At 43.1% G+C, this 21193-nt stretch overlaps 1 protein-coding gene across 1 annotated transcript in view; it reads right to left on the bottom strand.

The window, feature by feature from the left end:
• Positions 1-593: 593 nt before the first annotated feature.
• TUB (TUB bipartite transcription factor) overlaps positions 594-21193 on the bottom strand; it is a 233025-nt gene continuing 212425 nt past the window's right edge. The window contains 4 exon segments of the mRNA XM_073603970.1: positions 594-11525; positions 15797-15968; positions 17254-17352; positions 20819-20933. Coding sequence (XP_073460071.1) covers positions 11392-11525; positions 15797-15968; positions 17254-17352; positions 20819-20933 — 520 coding nt within the window. The 3' untranslated portion in view covers positions 594-11391.

Genomic DNA, 21193 nt, shown 5'->3' with positions numbered 1-21193 from the left:
GCTCAAAGGTGGGTAGGGGGTGAAACCAAGGGACGGTATTCAGAGGTGGATAATGGGTGGAACCAAGGGACGGTGCTCAGAGGTGGGTAGAGGGTGGAGTTAAGGGACGGTGCTCAGAGGTGGGTATGGGGTGGAACCAAGGGACGGTGCTCAGAGGTGGGTAGGGGGTGAAACCAAGGGACGGTGCTCAGAGGTGGGTAGGGGGTGAGACCAAGGGACAGTGCTCAGAGGTGGGTAGAGGGTGGAACCAAGGGACAGTGCTCAGAGGTGGGTAGAGGGTGGAACCAAGGGACTGTGCTCAGAGGTGTGTAGAGGGTGGAACCAAGGGACGGTGCTCAGAGGTGGGTAGGGGGTGGAGACAAGGAGTGACTTGAAAGGAGATGAGTACCTGCATCTATTCTCTGAGAAAGAAAGCCCTGTTTAAAAAGATACAATAGGTGATGTAATAAAGGATACAAAGTTACATTATTTGTGTCTTTTATGTCTTCCTGTATAACGGTACAAGACTGAGGGGGAGGCCGGAGGTTCGCTGGAAGCACGATGGCCGGTCCATAGACCATAACAACGAAATAAAGAAATCACGTACAATCGGGAACAGATATCTTTTTTTAATATATAATACACTTTCAAAATATTCACCTGCCCTCCTTTTACAGATACCAACAAAAAAAATAATAATTCTGAATAACGAAAAGGCGACGAGTCTCCCCCGTCTCTGAGGGTTAGAAGGATTCTCTATCGATGACTAGAACAGAAAGGAACTTTGATCGTCACGACATCGCCAATGACGGGAAGCGGGTTAGTTACATACCGAAGAAGAAAGAAAGAAAAACTCTTGTTACGGGATGAGTGAAGGCAATGGGCGGCTTGTGCTTCTGGAGTAAAACGTCTTCTAGACATCGCTAGGACAGGTCAGCGTTAGAGATTAGCGTCCTGTAGACAGTGCACAGGGACAACCAAGACGAGTTGGTTAGTTTTCTAGTAAAATAGACAAGGCAACTTCTTTATTGTACAATTCAGACCGCCCAACCCATCGGACACATTGCTTCATGTAAAAGAACTTCTAATAACATCCATGGACTTCAATGATTGGCTGACAGCGAGGTGGCGGGAGGAGATGTTCTCCGATGCTCAGCTCACAGGTTTTGGAGATGTGGTTAGGAGCGCCTAGGAAAAAAACGGTCGTCTCACTTGGAAGTTTATTCAAAAAGTTTATTAAACCGAAATACAGCCAACGCCTTTCGGGGGGAATGAAAAGGAAAATAAAGATATAGTTCAGATGGTATTGTATAATATTCTTGGTCCTTCCATGTTCTTTTATGACTACCATGTATTTTAAATCCGTGATCTGCAAAGTGTGGCCTGAGGGGCCCGACGCTGCCCTTTGCTTTCTTTTTTGTGGCCCTTGGGGCACTATTCCTCTCATGGCTTCAAGGCATTCTTTCCTCCTACTGACACCAATGATGAGGCACCATTCTTTTCACCAACACCAACCATGGGGGCATAATCCCTGTTATTGGGGACAACAGTGGGGCCCTATTCCTCCCACTAGCACAGATGATAGGCCATACTTCCTCCCACTGACACCAAAAATGGGGCACTATCCCTCCCACTGACACCAATAATGGAACACTATCCTTGCCACTGACACCAATAATGGAGCACTATCCCTCCCACTGACACCAATAATGGGGCACTATTCCTCCCACTGACACCAATGATGACGCACTACCCTCCCCCCCCACTGACACCGATGATGGGGCACTATTTTTCCACTGACACCAATGATGGGGCACTATTCCTCCCACTGACACCAAGGATGAGGTACTATCCCTCCCAATGATGCAAATGATGGGGCACTATTCCTCCTACTGACGCCAACGATAGAGTATTATTTCTTCGACTGACATCAACAATTGGACACCGATGATGGGCACTATTCCTCCCACTGACACCAATGATGGGGCACTCTCCCTCCCAGTGACGCCAATGACGGGGAACAATTTCTTCAACTAGCACCAATGATGGGGCACTATTCATCCTCCTACTAATCACAGTGATCTTTTTATTTCCACTGACCCACCAAGCCTGAGGCACGATGCCCACGGTGGGCTACTGGTCCTCTTAAACTCTGAAGATCAGTAAATTGACCCTTTGTTTAAATAGATCTCTGCTTTAAATTATATTCTTATTGTCCTTTTCCTCCTACTGAAGAAGAGGAGTCCATTCCCCTGAAATGTGTCGGCTGTATATGACTTTTTTTACTAGGTGCTCCTAACCACAAATCCAGATCTTCTGATGATCCCTCCATCATGAATGGACAGGCAGAAACCTAGGACCTCAAAGTAGACCTTCACCATAAACCAATTTCCTCCTACTCCCCCTCCCCCCACCCCCACCTCACATTTGGATATTTATTTTTTTTATTTAAAAGATTTTGCGTTTCAAAGGAGCATTGCTCGCCTAGTTGAGGATACCATTTGCATCCTCCTGAATGTGCGTGTTCAGATGTCCCGCCGGGCTTCGGGTCCTGCAGACGTGTGTCTGCACATGCATGGGTTTCCCGCACGTCGGCTCATGTGCAGCTTTCCCCGTGCAGAAAGACAGCTGTTATGGAAGTTCCAAGTGTTCGCCGTGTTTGTGCATGCGCAGGGGGAAATCTCCTGCACAGATGTGCCAAAGGGCCCTGCCAGGACCTGAAGGTAAAGCCCTTGGCACATGTGCCATAATAATGAAAATGGCGAAGGGGGGGGGGGGGGGGGGGTGGAGCCAAACAAAAAGGGACTGAAGTTCCTCCTAAAAAAGATAACTAAACCTGAAAACAAAAACGTAATATATTGTAGAATAGAGTCTTTAGATGTGGAGATTGCATCAGCTTTTTTTTTTTCAAGCTATTGTAAGAACGTCTTACGTTCCTATATCGTATAGAATTGACCTGTTGATCCTGCCAGAAATGTGTTGAGCTGCACTGAAGAATATCTTCCTTCCTAGTTATCTTATGTAAATTACCAATTACTCTGCACCTCATGTAATGGTGAATGAAAAGATATGGACATGTTTGTAGTCCATAGGAGGAGAGCAGGCTAGGGTGACCACCATTGCTCCCTCCATAGATACAGGGGAGTAGTGAGGGACAGGAAGAAAAAGAAAAGAAAACGAATGCAGCCACCACCCCATGGACTAGTAAGCTGCAGCATATAACATTTTGGGGTTTAGATCCAGGTCTGCACACACCCCGCTGGTACCAGGTATTCACCTCCTCCAAGGAGTCTGACCCTTTCTTTTGGATTTGGGTCAAAACCAATTCCCATCGCTGTTAGTCCTGCGCAACCGCAAACCTCCCACTTCCAGAGGTCAGATACTACCCTCCCCCCTCTGAGGGTCAGATACTACCCTCCCCCCTCTGAGGGTCAGATACTACCCTCTCCCCACTGAGGGTCAGATACTACCCTCCCCCCTATGGGGGTCAGAGACTACCCTCCCCCCTCTGGGGGTTAGACACTACGCTCCCCCCTCTGGGGGTTAGACACTACCCTCCCCCTCTGGGGGTCAGACACTACGCTCCCCCCTCTGAGGGTCAGATACTACCCTCCCCCCCTCTGGGGGTCAGACACTACCCTCCCCTCTCTGGGGGTCAGATACTACCCTCCCCCCTTTGGGGGTCAGACACTACGCTCCCCCTTCTGGGGGTTAGACACTACCCTCCCCCTCAGGGGGTCAGACACTACGCTCCCCCTTCTGGGGGTTAGACACTACCCTCCCCCTCTGGGGGTCAGACACTACCCTCCCCCCTCTGGGGGTCAGATACTACCCTCCCCCCTCTGGGGGTCAGACACTACGCTCCCCCTTCTGGGGGTCACATACTACCCTCCCCCCTCTGGGGGTCAGACACTACGCCCCCCCTTCTGGGGGTCAGATACTACCCTCCCCCTCTGGGGGTCAGACACTACGCTCCCCCTTCTGGGGGTCAGACACTACCCTCCCCCCTCTGGGGGTCAGACACTACGCTCCCCCCTCTGGGGGTCAGATACTACCCTCCCCCCCTCTGGGGGTCAGACACTATGCTCCCCCCTCTGGGGGTCAGACACTATGCTCCCCCCTTTGGGGGTCAGATACTACCCTCCCCCCCTCTGGGGGTCAGACACTACGCTCCCCCCTCTGGGGGTCAGATACTACGCTCCCCCCTCTGGGGGTCAGATACTACCCTCCCCCCCTCTGGGGGTCAGACACTACGCTCCCCCCTCTGGGGGTCAGATACTACCCTCCCCCCCTCTGGGGGTCAGACACTATGCTCCCCCCTCTGAGGGTCAGATACTACCCCCCCGGGGGTCAGACACTACCCTCCCCCCTCTGGTCATTGTCACAAATTCGGCTGTTTATACCCCACTTCACAGCCAATCACTGCACCCCAATGTTTAGAAAAGGGGTTTAAATGGCAACAATGTAACACAATCAATCAATGTTGGTTTTTGGTCTCTATAAACTAAACTTTCCTTTCGGGTTCAGGAGTTTTAGTGCAAATGAAATTTCAGCCCCAGAGAACTCGACATGATGTCATCAGATCGTTTACATGCTCTGATGTAACACATTTCCATGCGTTGTGGCACAACACAATGCCTTATTGCTATGGGCCGCCATTCCCGAGATGTAAATGGAGTCTAAAAGAAAGAAATGTTTATTCCTTCTCCTCTGCCATGAGAATATTTCTTCACTTGGCACATTTTTTATGTGTTTCTGGGAATTCCTCTCCTGCTTTCCAATTAGGGGTTCCCAAATCCTCATCCACCTAAAGTGCACAATTAGCGGACTAGTGCTTAGATGTGGCGGCTGCATTGTTTTTTTCCCCTTTTGCTCGTCTGGTGATCCTGCCAGTAATATACTTCTTGTTCTAAGGTGACAACGATCGCTTACTCTTCTATGTTGCAGTATACCAGTCTTTAAGATCTGGAGCCTGCATTTGTTTCCTTTTTCAGGTTTTTCTCTTATATTATTACTTGGTAATCCTGGGAAATCAACAATTCCTGTCCCTGGGGGACTACACTCACTCTTCCACTGTATCTACGGAGGGAGCCATGGTTGGCGCCCAGTCCGGACTTCAAACATGTCTTCCTCTCCTCATGTCCATTACATGGGGGTGATGAGATTAGTATTTCACGTAAGAAGGATATACAGACATATCCCAATGGGACCCGAACATGTATGTAAAACCAAAATGTACTTAAAGTGAAGCAATACCTTTTTTCACTTCTGGGGGGTCAGGGCCTATAGTGGAGGGCCATGGGCTGTAGTGGGGGGGGGTCAGTGCCTATAGTGGAGGGCCATGGGCTGTAGTGGGGGTCAGGGCCTATAGTGGAGGGCCATGGGCTGTAGTGGGGGGGGTCAGGGCCTATAGTGGAGGGCCATGGGCTGTAGTGGGGTGGGGGTCAGGCCCCTATAGTGAAGGGCCATGGGCTGTAGTGGGGGGGGTCAGTGCCTATAGTGGAGGGCCATGGGCTGTAGTGGGGGGGGTCAGGGCCTATAGTGGAGGGCCATGGGCTGTAGTGGGGGGGTCAGGGCCTATAGTGGAGGGCCATGGGCTGTAGTGGGGTGGGGGTCAGGCCCCTATAGTGGAGGGCCATGGGCTGTAGTGGGGGGTTAGGGCCTATAGTGGAGGGCCATGGGCTGTAGTGGGGGGGGTCAGGGTCTACAGTGGAGGGCCATGGGCTGTAGTGTGGGGGTCAGGCCCCTATAGTGGAGGGCCATGAGCTGTAGTGGGGGGGTCAGGGCCTATAGTGGAGGGCCATGGGCTGTAGTGGGGGTCAGGGCCTATAGTGGAGGGCCATGGGCTGTAGTGGGGGGAGGGGTCAGGGCCTATAGTGGAGGGCCATGGGCTGTAGTGGGGGGGGGGTCAGGGAGTAAAGTTTATAGTACTGTACAGTAATCCACTTACGTTTAGGCAGTAACTCTGGGCTGGCTGGCAAAAACCATATCTGGTGTGAAACGCGTCAGCAGCTGTGCAGTTAGTCTGTATTGCCCTGTGATGCTTTGATATCTATTTTTTAATAAAGGTGAACTTTTTTGGAGTGCGGCTATCCAGCGTTCTATTATTTCCTGGGTGGCAAGAACTTTGCCTCTTCACTGGCAACAACTCTGGGTGGCAGCTCCGCCTCTTCCAGGCCATACTGCGGCTGCGCGGCGTGGAATGTCTTTACTTGTGAGGTACTTTGCGTACACTGGTGGGTATGTCCGTACTCGTGAGTGTACATAAAGTGAGTGTACTTAAAGCGGGGTATGCCTGTATACTCTATATACTTTTTGGCTACAGATAAGCTCACAGGAAGTGAAAAGGACTCTAATTTTTGGACCTGAGGTAGGGAGTCAGTCTTCAGTAAGTGAATTTAACCTCCCTGGCGGTATGATTAGTTCAGATTTTTGATGCTCAAAGCGGTACAACTCCTTTGCATAGAAATTTGGCGTTTTATATTGTAGCCCTGTAATTCTTAGGAATAACGCACTTAAATCAGTCTAGTAGACATCCCGGGTATTATAAAGTTTGAAACACAAAATCATAAATTATAATATAATAAATAACTATAAATAATTATAACAAATAATAATATAATAATAATAAAAATTATTCAATAACGTATTCAAATCAAAAACACTGAAATTTGCTCAGTTGCAGAATTGTCGCTGTCATTACTTTCAGTGTTTGATGACGAATTTCTCCACAAATCACTATCGCTCAATTCTGCGAGTGATTCTAATTTATTATCGCTGTTTTCTAGCTGGTCTAAAACCGCTTTTGATGTAAAGGGACGGTTTTGGTTGCTATGGACAATCTCCAGTTTCCAGGCAGAAAGAACAGTATTTATAATATAAAGCTGCATGCAGGACACTGGAGAAACCACTAGGGGACAAAAGGGATGTGAAATAAATTGATACAGTAATGTAATCTGTAAGATTACTTTGTACTGTATATGTATTGTGTTTGTTTCACTTTTTGAATTTGGTGCCGTTCTCCTTCCCTGCGCGTGGCAACGCTCGCAGGGAACGGAGCTTGGCTCTGTGATAAATCGAGTGGAGGACACGCCCGCCGCACACAGCGGGGAGACACGGCAGGATCCTGGGGACAAGGTAAATAAGCTGTACCTGGATCCTGCGATGCGATTCTGAGTGTGACTCGGGGGTTACCGCTTTTGGTACTGAAAATTCACCCCGAGCCACACTCGGGAATACCGCCAGGGAGGTTAAACATACTTGGGACAAACGTAGATCTATACACTAGGCAAATAGGGGGAAAAAATGGTGGTGGTGGTGGGGGGGGGGACAGACTCTATGCTCTTTCACTGCCGCCAATCTTTTATGTTTTTCTGGCAGGTTCAACAGGTAATTTCTTGTCCTTATTTTTACAACAAGAAAACAAATGCAGCCACCGCATCAACATTGAAGGGCAGGTAATCAGTGACAGGTAATAAGCTCCTTTAGCAGGCAGGGAATGGTGTGGATATGACTGTGTGCTCTGTGCTGTGGAATTGGTCCTCCTTAAATAAATGGCAGGAAAGTATTTTGTTTTTATGCATATTGAACAGCAGTTCAATGTTACATAGTTACATACCGTAGTAGGTGAGGTTGAAAAAAAGACACAAGTCCATCAATTCCAACCTATGTTACAGTGTATACATTGTGACTTTGTATCTCTTTATCTCCCATCTGATCAATGTTTATAAACAAGGTTACTTTGTATCTCTATATCCCCCATCTGATCAATGTTTATAAATAATGTTACTTTGTATCTCTCTATGTCTTGTCTGATCAATGTTTATAAACAATGTTACTTTGTATCTCTCTTACTCCCTTCTGATCAATGTTCATAAACAATGTTACTTATTATTCATTTACATTATTTCTGAGTTTAGTTATGTTTTTTGTTTTCACTGCAGAAATGTTCCTTTCATACTGAAAATTGTACTTCGTGTTTATCTGTGGTGGGGAGATCAGATTGTAATCTTCGTCAGCAGGCAGGGAATGGTGTGGATAGGACTGTGTGCTCTGTGCTGTGGAATTGGTCTTCACTAAATAAATGGCAGGAACGTATTTTGTTTTTATACGTATTGAAGAGCAGTGCTGATCAACCAGAGAGACCAGAGAACTGAGAACGCCAGCCAGGCCTTTGTAAAAGTCAGACTATTGCCTTATTTTAGCTTGTTATGATGTCCCTGTGAGCTTCTGACATTCTCAGTATATGAGAGGCAACAAGCAGCCTGTAGGGGGCGTATCTGAGGCTTCCCTTTCCTACATTACAAACAGGTGTTCCAAGATAACCATTCTATTGACATATGGGAGTGAGGAGGATGGGAACAATACAATATTTCCTGGATGGAAAACAGAAACCCAGAGCAGGGTGGAGAGCTCCCTGGGTGTAGCTCAAGACTTCATAATTATATTGACTGCACCTTTAAATTTCAGGTCAAAAGACTTCTTTTTAACTTTAAAACAAACCTTTCCCGAGAGACCCACAGAGGCAGTCATTGACAATCTAAGCCATCTAAAGAGGTTAGTTACTGACCTGACATGAATATACTTATCTGGGAAGCCACACACATTTATCTGCCTTCCTGTTCCAGGCCAGGAATGAAAAGTAGAAATGGTTGGCCCCTATGTCTATTTCAGGAAAGGTTCCAAAAGTTTGTGCACACTTGACCATCACACCATTATGACCTTGTATGACATCCCATTCCAAAACCATGGCCATTGAAATGGAGTTGATCCCTCCTCCCCTAATGAACATTGATATTGAATTTGTTCCCTTTGTGGCTATCCTCCATCTCCTGGAAGGCAAGATTTTGGAAGGTGTCTGTGGGACTTTGTTCCCATTTTTTACGTCAAGTACTGATGATGGATTAGAAGAGATGGCTCACACCTTGGGCTTCCCAAAAAAAAGACCTGGCTCCCAATCAACATTCTAAATCATCCCAAAGGTGTTCAGTAAGGATGAGGTCAGGGCTCTGTGCAGGACACTTGAGTTCCTCCAGACTGAACAGGTCAAACCATGTCTTTATGGAACTAGCTTTGTACACAGGGTGGGCACAGTCATGCCGGAACAGAAAAGGGTCTTCACCAAACTGTTAACACAAGGTTGGAAGAGCAGAATTGTCTACAATGTCTTTGTGTGATGTAGTATTAATGGTGCATATCACTGGAAACACCTGAACTCCATCTTTTGGAGGGGTTTCCATATTTCAGGTGTCTCCAGTGAAGGGTATTGTTAATACTACAACATACAATCATTTTAGACGATTATGACTGTGCCCATTATGTACAAAGCCAGATCCATAAAGACATGGTTTGACCAGTTTGGTGTGAAGGAACTTGAGTGTCCTGCACAAAGCCCCGACCTGAATTCATCCCTACTGAATACTTTTGGGGTGAATTAAACATTTTAGTTCCCTTGCCCACTCATCCAAAAGAACATTTGTGAGGTCAGGAACTGATGTTAGATGAGAAGGATTGGATCAAAATCAGCTTTCCAAATCATCCCAAAGGTGTTCAGTAGGGTTGAGGTCAGGGCTCTGTGCAAGACACTTGAGTTCCTTCACACCAAACTGGATGAACTGGAAAGCTGGTGGTGATCCAGGCCTTCTCATCTAACTTCAGTACATGACCACACAAATTCTCTTTTGGATAGGTTGGCAAGGGAACTAAAATGTTCAATTCATCCCCAAGGTGTTAGTAGGGCTGAGGTCAGGGCTCTGCGCAAGACACTTGAGTTCCTTTACACCAAACTGGATAAACTGGAAAGCTGATGGTAATCCAGGCCTTCTTATCTGACATCAATAGCTGACCTTGAAAATTTTCTTTTGGATAAGTGGGCAAGGGAACTACAATGTTCAATTCATCCCAAAGGTGTTTTTTTCATAGGGTTGAGGTCAGGTCTCTCTGCAGGACAATCGAGTTCCTCCACACCAAAGTGGTCAAACTATGTCTTTATGGAGCTGTTGGATGAGAAGACCTAGCTTGTTCCAATTCACCCCAAAGTTATTCAGTAGGGTTGAGGTCAGGGCTCTGTGCAGAACAAGTTTCTTCACATCAAGTTGGTCAAACCATGTCTTTATGGAGAAGACCTGGCTTGGTTTAATTAATCTCAAAGGTGTTCTGTAGGGTTGAGGTCAGGGCTCTGTGCAAGACACTCGAGTTCCTCCACACCAAACTGGTCCAACCATGTCTTTATGGAGCTGGCTTTCTACACAGGGAAGCAGTCATGGTGAGACAGAAAAAGGTTTTACCAAATTGTTACCACAAGGTTGGAAGAGCACAATTGTCTACAATGTCTTTGTATGATGGAGTGTTAACAGCACCCTTCAATGGAGACATCTGAACTCCATTATTGGGAGGGCTTGTCACATACTATCGGTCATATAGTAGCAGTGGTGGTCAGGTGCCCATAAACAATTGGTTACATAGTATAAGAATAACTGTTTTATTGACACACAGAGCAACCCAGAGGATAAGACATGTCACCCTTCTCATTCAATGTGCCGCCAAAAACATTCGAACAATTTGCACATAACACGTCTTTCAGTGTCACTGCTCAGACAGAAGGTTCATAAATGGTGACCACTATTTCTCCAGTAAATACTTCCCAGCATATAAGTAACCAGAATGACTGGGGCGATTGGGCTGTGGGGTAAAAGTGTTCAGTGTTTAAAACTTGTAACATTCAACACAAAGTGCCCAATAAAATTCCCGGCCAGAGATCCACCCTCTGATTCAAGTCCAGGCGGTAGAGTTTGCCTGGCCATCAGCAGCAGGATAAAAAATGCATCATTTTCTATATAAAATTTGATACAAACGTTATCAGGAGTTCTTTCACGCGAGGAATTTTTTGTTGCGGGTCTACTGGTCCTGTTATAAAGGAGAAGAAAAAAAATAAAGGAGCTGTCCAGTTGCTGAGCCTTGTAGTTCCTCAGCGGCTGGAGGGCTAACGGTTCTCCTCGCCTTACTAAACAGATCACAGGGAGGGGCAGCTGCTTAGCTAGTCGGGGGGCCAATGCCTCCCCTGGTTGTGGGTTTGGTTAAAGCTCTGAGTTCCCCCTCACCAAACCCACCAACCTCCCCAAAGAAAAACAAATACAAAAATATGACGACCAATTTCCATGACGGGTCACCAGCTTGACGTTCCCCAATGAGAGTCCTACAAGACGCTCGGCGAGCGGCCGTATGCCTATTTACAAAAAGGACTTCCTGGAAATAGAAATATAGCCGTGTGTAAACACAAATTTTTTTTTCTCCTCTTCACGTATGGCAACAGAACGAAATACACTGCATGAGCAAAGTCTTTTGGGCCCGTAGAACAGGGAGAGTAAGACACAAGTAGGCGGCCGTGTTTCTTTTTTTTTTTTCTTCTCCTGGTTACTCGCAGGCCAGTTTGCTGTCAAAGCTGGATAGGGCTATGGCAAACGCCTGCAGGGCGCACATGGGGTAATTGTAGTCCATTGTAAACACGTCCTCCGCTACGCGACCAAACTGCATGACAATGTAGTCCGCTGAAAGAGAAAATAAAAACATTATAGGTCAACAATGTTACTTTGTATCTCTTTATCTCCTGTCTGATCAATGTTTATAAACAATGTTACTTTGTATCTATCTCCTGTCTGATCAATGTTTATAAACAATGTTACTTTGTATCTCTCTATCTCCCCTCTGATCAATGTTTATAAACAATGTTACTTTGTAGTTCTCTATCTCCCATCTGATCAATGTTTATACAATACAAAGTAACATTGTTTATAAACATTGATCAGACAGGAGATAGGGAGATACAAAGTAACACTGATTAAAATCATTGACCAGAGGGGAGATAGAGAGATACAAAGTTACATTGTTTATAAACATTGATCAGATGGGGGATAGAGAAATACAATGTGACTTTGTATCTCTCTATCTCCTGTCTGATCAATGTTTATAAACAATGTGACTTTGTATTTCTCTATCTCCTGTCTGATCAATGTTTATAAACAATGTTACTTTGTATTTCTCTATCTCCCGTCTGATCAATGTTTATAAACAATGTTACTTTAGATCTCTTTATCTCCTGTTTGATCAATGTTTATAAACAATGTTACTTTAGATCTCTTTATCTCCTGTCTGATCAATGTTTATAAACAATGTTACTTTGTATCTCTCTATCTCCTGTCTGATCAATGTTTATAAACCATGTTACTTGGTACCTCTCCATCTCCAGTCTGATCAATGTTTATAAACAATGTTACTTTGTATCTCTCTATCTCCTGTCTGATCAATGTTTATAAACAATGTGACTTTGTATTTCTCTATCTCCCGTCTGATCAATGTTTATAAACAATGTTAATTTAGATCTCTTTATCTCCTGTCTGATCAATGTTTATAAACAATGTTACTTTGTATCTCTCTATCTCCTGTCTGATCAATGTTTATAAACAATGTTAATTTAGATCTCTTTATCTCCTGTCTGATCAATGTTTATAAACAATGTTACTTTGTATCTCTCTATCTCCTGTCTGATCAATGTTTATAAACAATGTTACTTTGTATCTCTCTATCTCCCCTCTGATCAATGTTTATAAACAATGTTACTTTGTAGTTCTCTATCTCCCATCTGATCAATGTTTATACAATACAAAGTAACATTGTTTATAAACATTGATCAGACAGGAGATAGGGAGATACAAAGTAACACTGATTAAAATCATTGACCAGAGGGGAGATAGAGAGATACAAAGTTACATTGTTTATAAACATTGATCAGATGGGGGATAGAGAAATACAATGTGACTTTGTATCTCTCTATCTCCTGTCTGATCAATGTTTATAAACAATGTGACTTTGTATTTCTCTATCTCCTGTCTGATCAATGTTTATAAACAATGTTACTTTGTATTTCTCTATCTCCCGTCTGATCAATGTTTATAAACAATGTTACTTTAGATCTCTTTATCTCCTGTTTGATCAATGTTTATAAACAATGTTACTTTAGATCTCTTTATCTCCTGTCTGATCAATGTTTATAAACAATGTTACTTTGTATCTCTCTATCTCCTGTCTGATCAATGTTTATAAACCATGTTACTTGGTACCTCTCCATCTCCAGTCTGATCAATGTTTATAAACAATGTTACTTTGTATCTCTCAATCTCCTGTCTGATCAATGTTTATAAACAATGTGACTTTGTATTTCTCTATCTCCCGTCTGATCAATGTTTATAAACAATGTTAATTTAGATCTCTTTATCTCCTGTCTGATCAATGTTTATAAACAATGTTACTTTGTATCTCTCTATCTCCTGTCTGATCAATGTTTATAAACAATGTTAATTTAGATCTCTTTATCTCCTGTCTGATCAATGTTTATAAACAATGTTACTTTGTATCTCTCTATCTCCCATCTGATCAATGTTTATAAACATTGTTACTTTGTATCTCTCTATCTCCTGTCTGATCAATGTTTATAAACAATGTTACTTTGTATCTCTCTATCTCCCATCTGAAGAATGTTTATAAACATTGTTACTTTGTATCTCTCTATCTCCTGTCTGATCAATGTTTATAAACAATGTTACTTGTATCTCTCTATCTCCCATATGATCAATGTTTATTAAAAAATGTTACTTTATATCTCTCTATCCACTTGAGCTTTGAAAGATTTTACCCCCTTCATGACCCGGCCATATTTTGCTATTCTGCACTACGCCACTTTAACCAGCAATTGCGCAGTCATGCAATGCTGTACCCAAACAAAATTGATGTCAATTCTATTGCAAAAAAAAAAAAAAGTGTACTTTGTGCTATAAAACATATCCAATTAAAAAAAAAAATTCTTTGGTAAGTTTTTTTTAGGTATGGAATGTCTTTTTGTCTGTAAAAAAAAAATCCAAATGAGTGTATATTAATTGGTTTGCATGAAATTTATAGCTTCTACAAACTATGGGATATATACTGGAGTTTTTATTGATTCATTTTTTTTTACAGTAGTAATGGTGGTGTTCATGTTCAGCAACTTATAATAGGACTTTGTTAGTGCGGTGGCCAGTCTGACCCTAACTGACACTTTGTGGGAACTGACTAACTGCCACTGACATCACCAGTGACACTAATACAGTGATCAGTGCTAATGCTATGCACTGTCACTGTACTCATGAAACTCTCTGGGAAGGGGTTAACATCGAGGGCCAATCAAGGCTTTAATTGTGTGCCTAACAAGTATTAATGTGCGTATTGTGTGCTGCTTTTTACTATACATTGATTTGTTTCTTTTACCTGCTTTGTGATTGTTCCCTCTGTACAGAGCCCTGTGTTGTTTTTCAACACAGGGCTCTAGGCTGTGATTGGATACAGCTGATCAGCAGGTCCCGGCCATATATCATTGGCAAGGATCTGTTGATGAACTTCCGCTTTGTCAAATCAAAGGGGAGCAGTCGGGTGGGGGCGTGCACCTGAAACCCAGAAAAAAGGCAGTGAAGTACCAGTACATCGGCTTTGCTTGTAGCTGCCGCCCCATTTCATGTACTGTGGCGGACAAGCAAGTTGCTAGCTCACATCTGATCAATGTTTATAAACAATGTTACTTTGTATCTCTCTATCTCCCGTCTGATCAATGTTTATAAACAATGTTACTTTGTATCTCTCTATCTCCCGTCTGATCAATGTTTATAAACAATGTTACTTTGTGTCTCTCTATCTCTCGTCTGATCAATGTTTATAAACAATGTTACTTTGTGTCTCTCTATCTCCCGTCTGATCAATGTTTATAAACAATGTTACTTTGTGTCTCTCTATCTCCCTTCTGATCAATGTTTATAAACAATGTTACTCTCTCTATCCCCCGTCTGATCAATGTTTATAAACAATGTTACTTTGTGTCTCTCTATCTCTCGTCTGATCAATGTTTATAAACAATGTTACTTTGTGTCTCTCTATCTCCCGTCTGATCAATGTTTATAAACAATGTTACTTTGTGTCTCTCTATCTCCCTTCTGATCAATGTTTATAAACAATGTTACTTTGTATCTCTCTATCTCCCGTCTGATCAATGTTTATAAACAATGTTACTTTGTGTCTCTCTATCTCTCGTCTGATCAATGTTTATAAACCATGTTACTTTGTATCTCTCTATCTCCCGTCTGATCAATGTTTATAAACAATGTTACTTTGTGTCTCTCTATCTCCTGTCTGATCAATGTTTATAAACAATGTTACTTTGTGTCTATCACCCTTCTGATCAATGTTTATAAACAATGTTACTTTGTGTCTCTCTATCTCCTCTCTGATCAAAGTTTATAAACAATGTTACTTTGTATCTCTCTATCTCCTGTCTGATCAATGTTTATAAACAATGTTACTTTGTATCTCTCTATCTCCTGTCTGATCAATGTTTATAAACAATGTTACTTTGTATCTCTTGTCTAAATTGTTTAATCACAAAAAGCAGAAACAGGCCAGCATGTTGAGAACCCAGTAAAGAACGAGTTCTCTTGTCTTAGTCAGTAAACATAAGTAAGAGACATTTCGGGGATATGGCCGTCCACAAGGAGACACTCAAAGAACAATCAATGATTGGATACTAAGCATTCTGGACAGATTCTATGTGTAATGATTGCACACACTGTGCTCTGAACTATGTATGTAGTATGTAGTATGTAGTATGTAGTATGTATGTGGGGAGGCCCTTTTCACATTTTAAGGACAGAACACTTTATACAAAGACAAACGAAAAATCACACAGTAAATAGAAGAGATGTCAAAAACACTGGTGGAGATTTAGTTGGCTGTGGACACTTACGATCGTTGTCGTGTATAATTTGAAAATTCTTCACAGAAGCCTGCGTGACACGGCCATGAAAATTCAGGACGTAGGACTGGGTGTCATCGTTCCAGACGGGCGTTTTGTTATGCAGTTCTATGACGCTCTCCGTGCTCTTGTTCTGCCATCGGGAGAGAAGTGTTTCATGTTCCTGCAAAAAGAACCACAATGAATGTGAGAGACAAATCCCTCTCCAGGTCCAGAACCCCTCATAATAGGCACAGCGGTGTACAGACCCGGGAACTCAGCACAGGGATGGTGGGAGCCCCTCATAATGGGCACAGTGGGTGTACAGACCTGGGAACTCAGCACAGGGATGGTGAGAACCCCTCATAATGGGCACAGCGGGTGTACAGACCCGGGAACTCAGCACAGGGATGGTGGGAACCCCTCATAATGGGCACAGCGGGTGTACAGACCCGGGAACTCAGCACAGGGATGGTGGGAACCCCTCATAATGGGCACAGCGGGTGTACAGACCCGGGAACTCAGCACAGGGATGGTGGGAACCCCTCATAATGGGCACAGCGGGTGTACAGACCCGGGAACTCAGCACAGGGATGGTGGGAACCCCTCATAATGGGCACAGCGGGTGTACAGACCTGGGAACTCAGTACAGGGATGGTGAGAACCTCTCATAATGGGCACAGCGGGTGTACAGACCCGGGAACTCAGCACAGGGATGGTGAGAACCTCTCATAATGGGCACAGCGGGTGTACAGACCCGGGAACTCAGCACAGGGATGGTGGGAACCTCTCATAATGGGCACAGCGGGTGTACAGATCCGGGAACTCAGCACAGGGATGGTGAGAACCCCTCATAATGGGCACAGCGGGTGTACAGACCCGGGAACTCAGCACAGGGATGGTGGGAACCCCTCATAATGGGCACAGCGGGTGTACAGACCCAGGAACTCAGCACAGGGATGGTGGGAACCCCTCATAATGGGCACAGCGGGTGTACAGACCTGGGAACTCAGTACAGGGATGGTGAGAACCTCTCATAATGGGCACAGCGGGTGTACAGACCCGGGAACTCAGCACAGGGATGGTGGGAACCCCTCATAATGGGCACAGCGGGTGTACAGACCCAGGAACTCAGCACAGGGATGGTGAGAACCCCTCATAATGGGCACAGCGGGTGTACAGACCTGGGAACTCAGCACAGGGAGGGTGAGAACCCCTCATAATGGGCACAGCGGGTGTACAGACCTGGGAACTCAGCACAGGGATGGTGGGAACCCCTCATAATGGGCACAGCGGGTGTACAGACCTACAAGGATCTGAACAATAGAGTCCTCGAGGCACAGAGGGAGCCCTCCGGTGATTTAACACTCCAGCAAACACTGAATGTCAATTTTGGGTGAAATGTTTTTTATTGTGTATAATTTTTCCAGAAATTGTAGAAAGAAATCAGGACGGAGGTAAGTACTCACATTTCTTGGTCTTATAGAAACTCTTTCATGGTCCATGTTCATCCCTGGAATAATCACACTCATTTTTCGAGGTCCTTTAAAGCCTAATACATTGGTTTCCTGGAGTGACAAAGACAAAATATTTACATCAGATCAATGGATGTGACGACTCTTTATGCCGCGTACACACGAGCGGACTTTTCGACGGACTTTCCGAACGAACGGACTTGCCTACACACAATCCACCTAAGTCCGTCGAATTCGTACGTGATGACGTACACCAGACTAAAACAAGGAAGTTCATAGCCAGTAGCCAATAGCTGCCCTAACGTGGCTTTTTGTCCATCGAACTAGCATACAGACGAGCGGACTTTTTGACCGGACTTGATTTCGACGAATTGATTTAAAACATGTTTCAAATCTAAGTCTGTCCAACTTTTGAGAAAACAAAGTCCGCTGGAGCCCACACAGGATCGAATTATCCGACGAAATCCAGTCTGCCGGGCAAAGTCTGCCGTAAAGTCCGTTCGTGTGTACGCTGCATTAGGGAATGATGTAGTTTTGGGCTATAAATGTTATAAATGGAAATGCTGCTCTGCAAAGTGGATTTTCACTGAGGCTATGTTTATGCTTAGAAGGGGCAGTAAAAACACACGGTTGAGCCACATTTTAAAATCCCCCCCAACTGCTCCTCCATCAGAATATAAACTCCTACCCCCCCCCCCCCCCCCCCCCCCCCGCATTCAGAGGGCAGTAATGCCTGCTGATTGCAACCCATTCTGCGAAATGGTTGCAGTGTGGTAGTACAGGTTTTTAGGGGTTAAAACAGGTGACAACATAATAACATTCAATTACAATGTGACTTGTGTAGCAATTGTATACTAGACTTGTGCAATTCGTTTCATTCCGAATTCGTTTTTCAAAGAAATTTCGGCAAATTTGTTACTTTGGAAAGATACGAATTAACGAAAACCCGTTTAACAAATTTTTTCAAATATTTGTAAATTCGAAAATTCATAATTGGAAATTCGAAAGTCCAAAAACCCAAAAATTCAAAAATCTGAAATAATAACTAACTAATAATAACTTAATGATTACTAACTATTAAATTATAGGTATCGGAATTTTCTTTCAAATTTGGCTGTTAGTGAAAGTAACAAATACAAATTCATCCAAAGTTATGAAATATCCGAAATAACGAATGCCGTAAACAAATGGAATGGAACAAATTAATAATAATAAATAACAATAATAATAATAATAACATTTTATTATTATCATTATTATTGATTCGTTCTGTTCCATTTGTTTAGATGTGGCATTCGTTATTTTGGATAATTAGTAACTTCGGATAAATTCGTATTTGTTATGTTCACTAACAGCCAAATTTGAAAGGAAATTCAAATACCTATAATTTAATAGTTAGTTGTTATTTATTCTTTTGAATTTTTGGATTTTCTTACTTATTCTCGGATTTTCTAATTTTCTAATTTAGAAATTTACAAATTTTCGAATTGCGATCATAACAAATGACCCAAAAAAAAAAAAATAAAATAAATGAAACAAAAATGAACAAATTTTTCGGCAGTGCACATGTCTATTGTAAACGAGATTTATTATAAAAAAATCAGATGTATATAAAAATCCGCCCACTCATACACCCAAAAACGCTGCGCTGATGGCAAAAACCTAAATCTGAGCTGCTGCTTAAATGATAAGTATACAGTAAAAAATTGATTCACCACAAACTCGCTCCTAGTGAACTCAAAATAGCAGCGCTAAAAGTGATCCCTAATCAAATAATAAGGTGTAGTGAAGAGTGATGAGCTGATGTATCAACCTGTGCAATGATTACATCACGTCCTCATCCTTCATCATTAATGTGCATACAATGACATACTCAAAAAAAATCACAAACAAATGGTGCATATACACCAATTAAGTGAATAACGTATCTGTGCACATACAAATATAATGTGAGAATTATAACTGAGAGCCAATGTGAATTAACTCGCAAAAAAATGTTTTCTATAAAGTGTGTCCACAAACAATCCGAAAGTAAAATAGTCCAAAACAAAATCCGTGACGTGTTGTAGTGCAAATCTTCTACTTAAATGAATCTTCCACCGCACCTCTGTGACTGTGAATCCACTCCCCTTAGGTGAATGCACTCACCAGCTCCTTTTGCCCACACTCTCGTGTCAGGGCCAACAAGCTTTTATCCCACACTCACAAGGGATAAGATTGATCTTCAGTGGTAAACCTGTACATCTCTACTTCTCCAAAGTGTAATGCCCAAGAGCTCTCTCCACATGAAAAAAGAAAAATAATCCAATGGTGCAATAACGTAATAAAATTTATTAAAAATCAAAAAGCCCCTTCACCATTGCACTCACATCTTTAAAATTCACTGCAGGCTTAACAGTAACACAGCACAGCAAGTTGTCACAGCATAACAAAATAAAGTAAGTAAACCAGTGTGTGGTGGTCACGGCGGACCCAGGTACTGCGCTTCTCAAAATACCCGTCTCACCCGATCCCTGGTGTAGATGTGACCGGCTTCCACCTATCCTCGTATGGCGCTCCCTGTCACAGCGTCCTACGTCACTCAAAAACGATTGCCGTGTAGCCACGCCCCGCGACAACTTGCTGTGCTGTGTTACTGTTAAGCCTGCAGTGAATTTTAAAGATGTGAGTGCAATGGTGAAGGGGCTTTTTGATTTTTAATAAATTTTATTACGTTATTGCACCATTGGATTATTTTTCTTTTTTCATGTGGAGAGAGCTCTTGGGCATTACACTTTGGAGAAGTAGAGATGTACAGGTTTACCACTGAAGATCAATCTTATCCCTTGTGAGTGTGGGATAAAAGCTTGTTGGCCCTGACACGAGAGTGTGGGCAAAAGGAGCTGGTGAGTGCATTCACCTAAGGGGAGTGGATTCACAGTCACAGAGGTGCGGTGGAAGATTCATTTAAGTAGAAGATTTGCACTACAACACGTCACGGATTTTGTTTTGGACTATTTTACTTTCGGATTGTTTGTGGACACACTTTATAGAAAAAATTTTTTTGCGAGTTAATTCACATTGGCTCTCAGTTATAATTCTCACATTATATTTGTATGTGCACAGATACGTTATTCACTTAATTGGTGTATATGCACCATTTGTTTGTGATTTTTTTGAGTATGTCATTGTATGCACATTAATGATGAAGGATGAGGACGTGATGTAATCATTGCACAGGTTGATACATCAGCTCATCACTCTTCACTACACCTTATTATTTGATTAGGGATCACTTTTAGCGCTGCTATTTTGAGTTCACTAGGAGCGAGTTTGTGGTGAATCAATTTTTTACTGTAAACGAGATTTATTATTTATTTATGCTTTTATTTTGCCATTTGCTTTCCCACAAAATGCATCAAATGCACGAAAACAACACCTGTTCAAATGAGACCTTATAGTGTCATGACAGATAAACACCCCCCCCCCCCCTAGAAATTTCTGTAGTACAGAAAGACAAAGTGTAACCACGGGACAACTGGATAAACTTGGAATCTCGTGACGCAGACCGCGCACTTACATAGCAGATGGCTGCCAGCTCCTGCCGTAAATTGCTGGCCTCCAGGCTGGAAGGCGTCTTCACCGGGTTCACCCCATTGTCATAGACGGTGAACTTCGTACCCATTAGATTTGATCTGAGCCGGAAAATAAATATATGGAAAGAATTGGTTATTGCGAGTGTCGTATAGTCTGCATATTGGGACTTCTTTGCCAAAACAACTTCCTTTTACTGCCACAAACCTCCCCACAAATACAAAAATAAAAAACATTGTCCTAAAATAGAACAAAATTATAACAAAGTATCCTATTAGTCTAAAAATATTATCTTATTTAGTCCTAACATATCCCATAATTATAACAAAGTATCATCTTAGTCTAAAAATATTATCTTAGT

The sequence above is a fragment of the Aquarana catesbeiana genome, linkage group LG11 (assembly GCF_042186555.1).
Source record: "Aquarana catesbeiana isolate 2022-GZ linkage group LG11, ASM4218655v1, whole genome shotgun sequence".
NCBI classification, from domain to species: Eukaryota; Metazoa; Chordata; class Amphibia; order Anura; family Ranidae; genus Aquarana; species Aquarana catesbeiana.
Note: the sequence above shows the minus strand (reverse complement) of the source record. Positions and strands in the feature narration are given on the sequence as shown.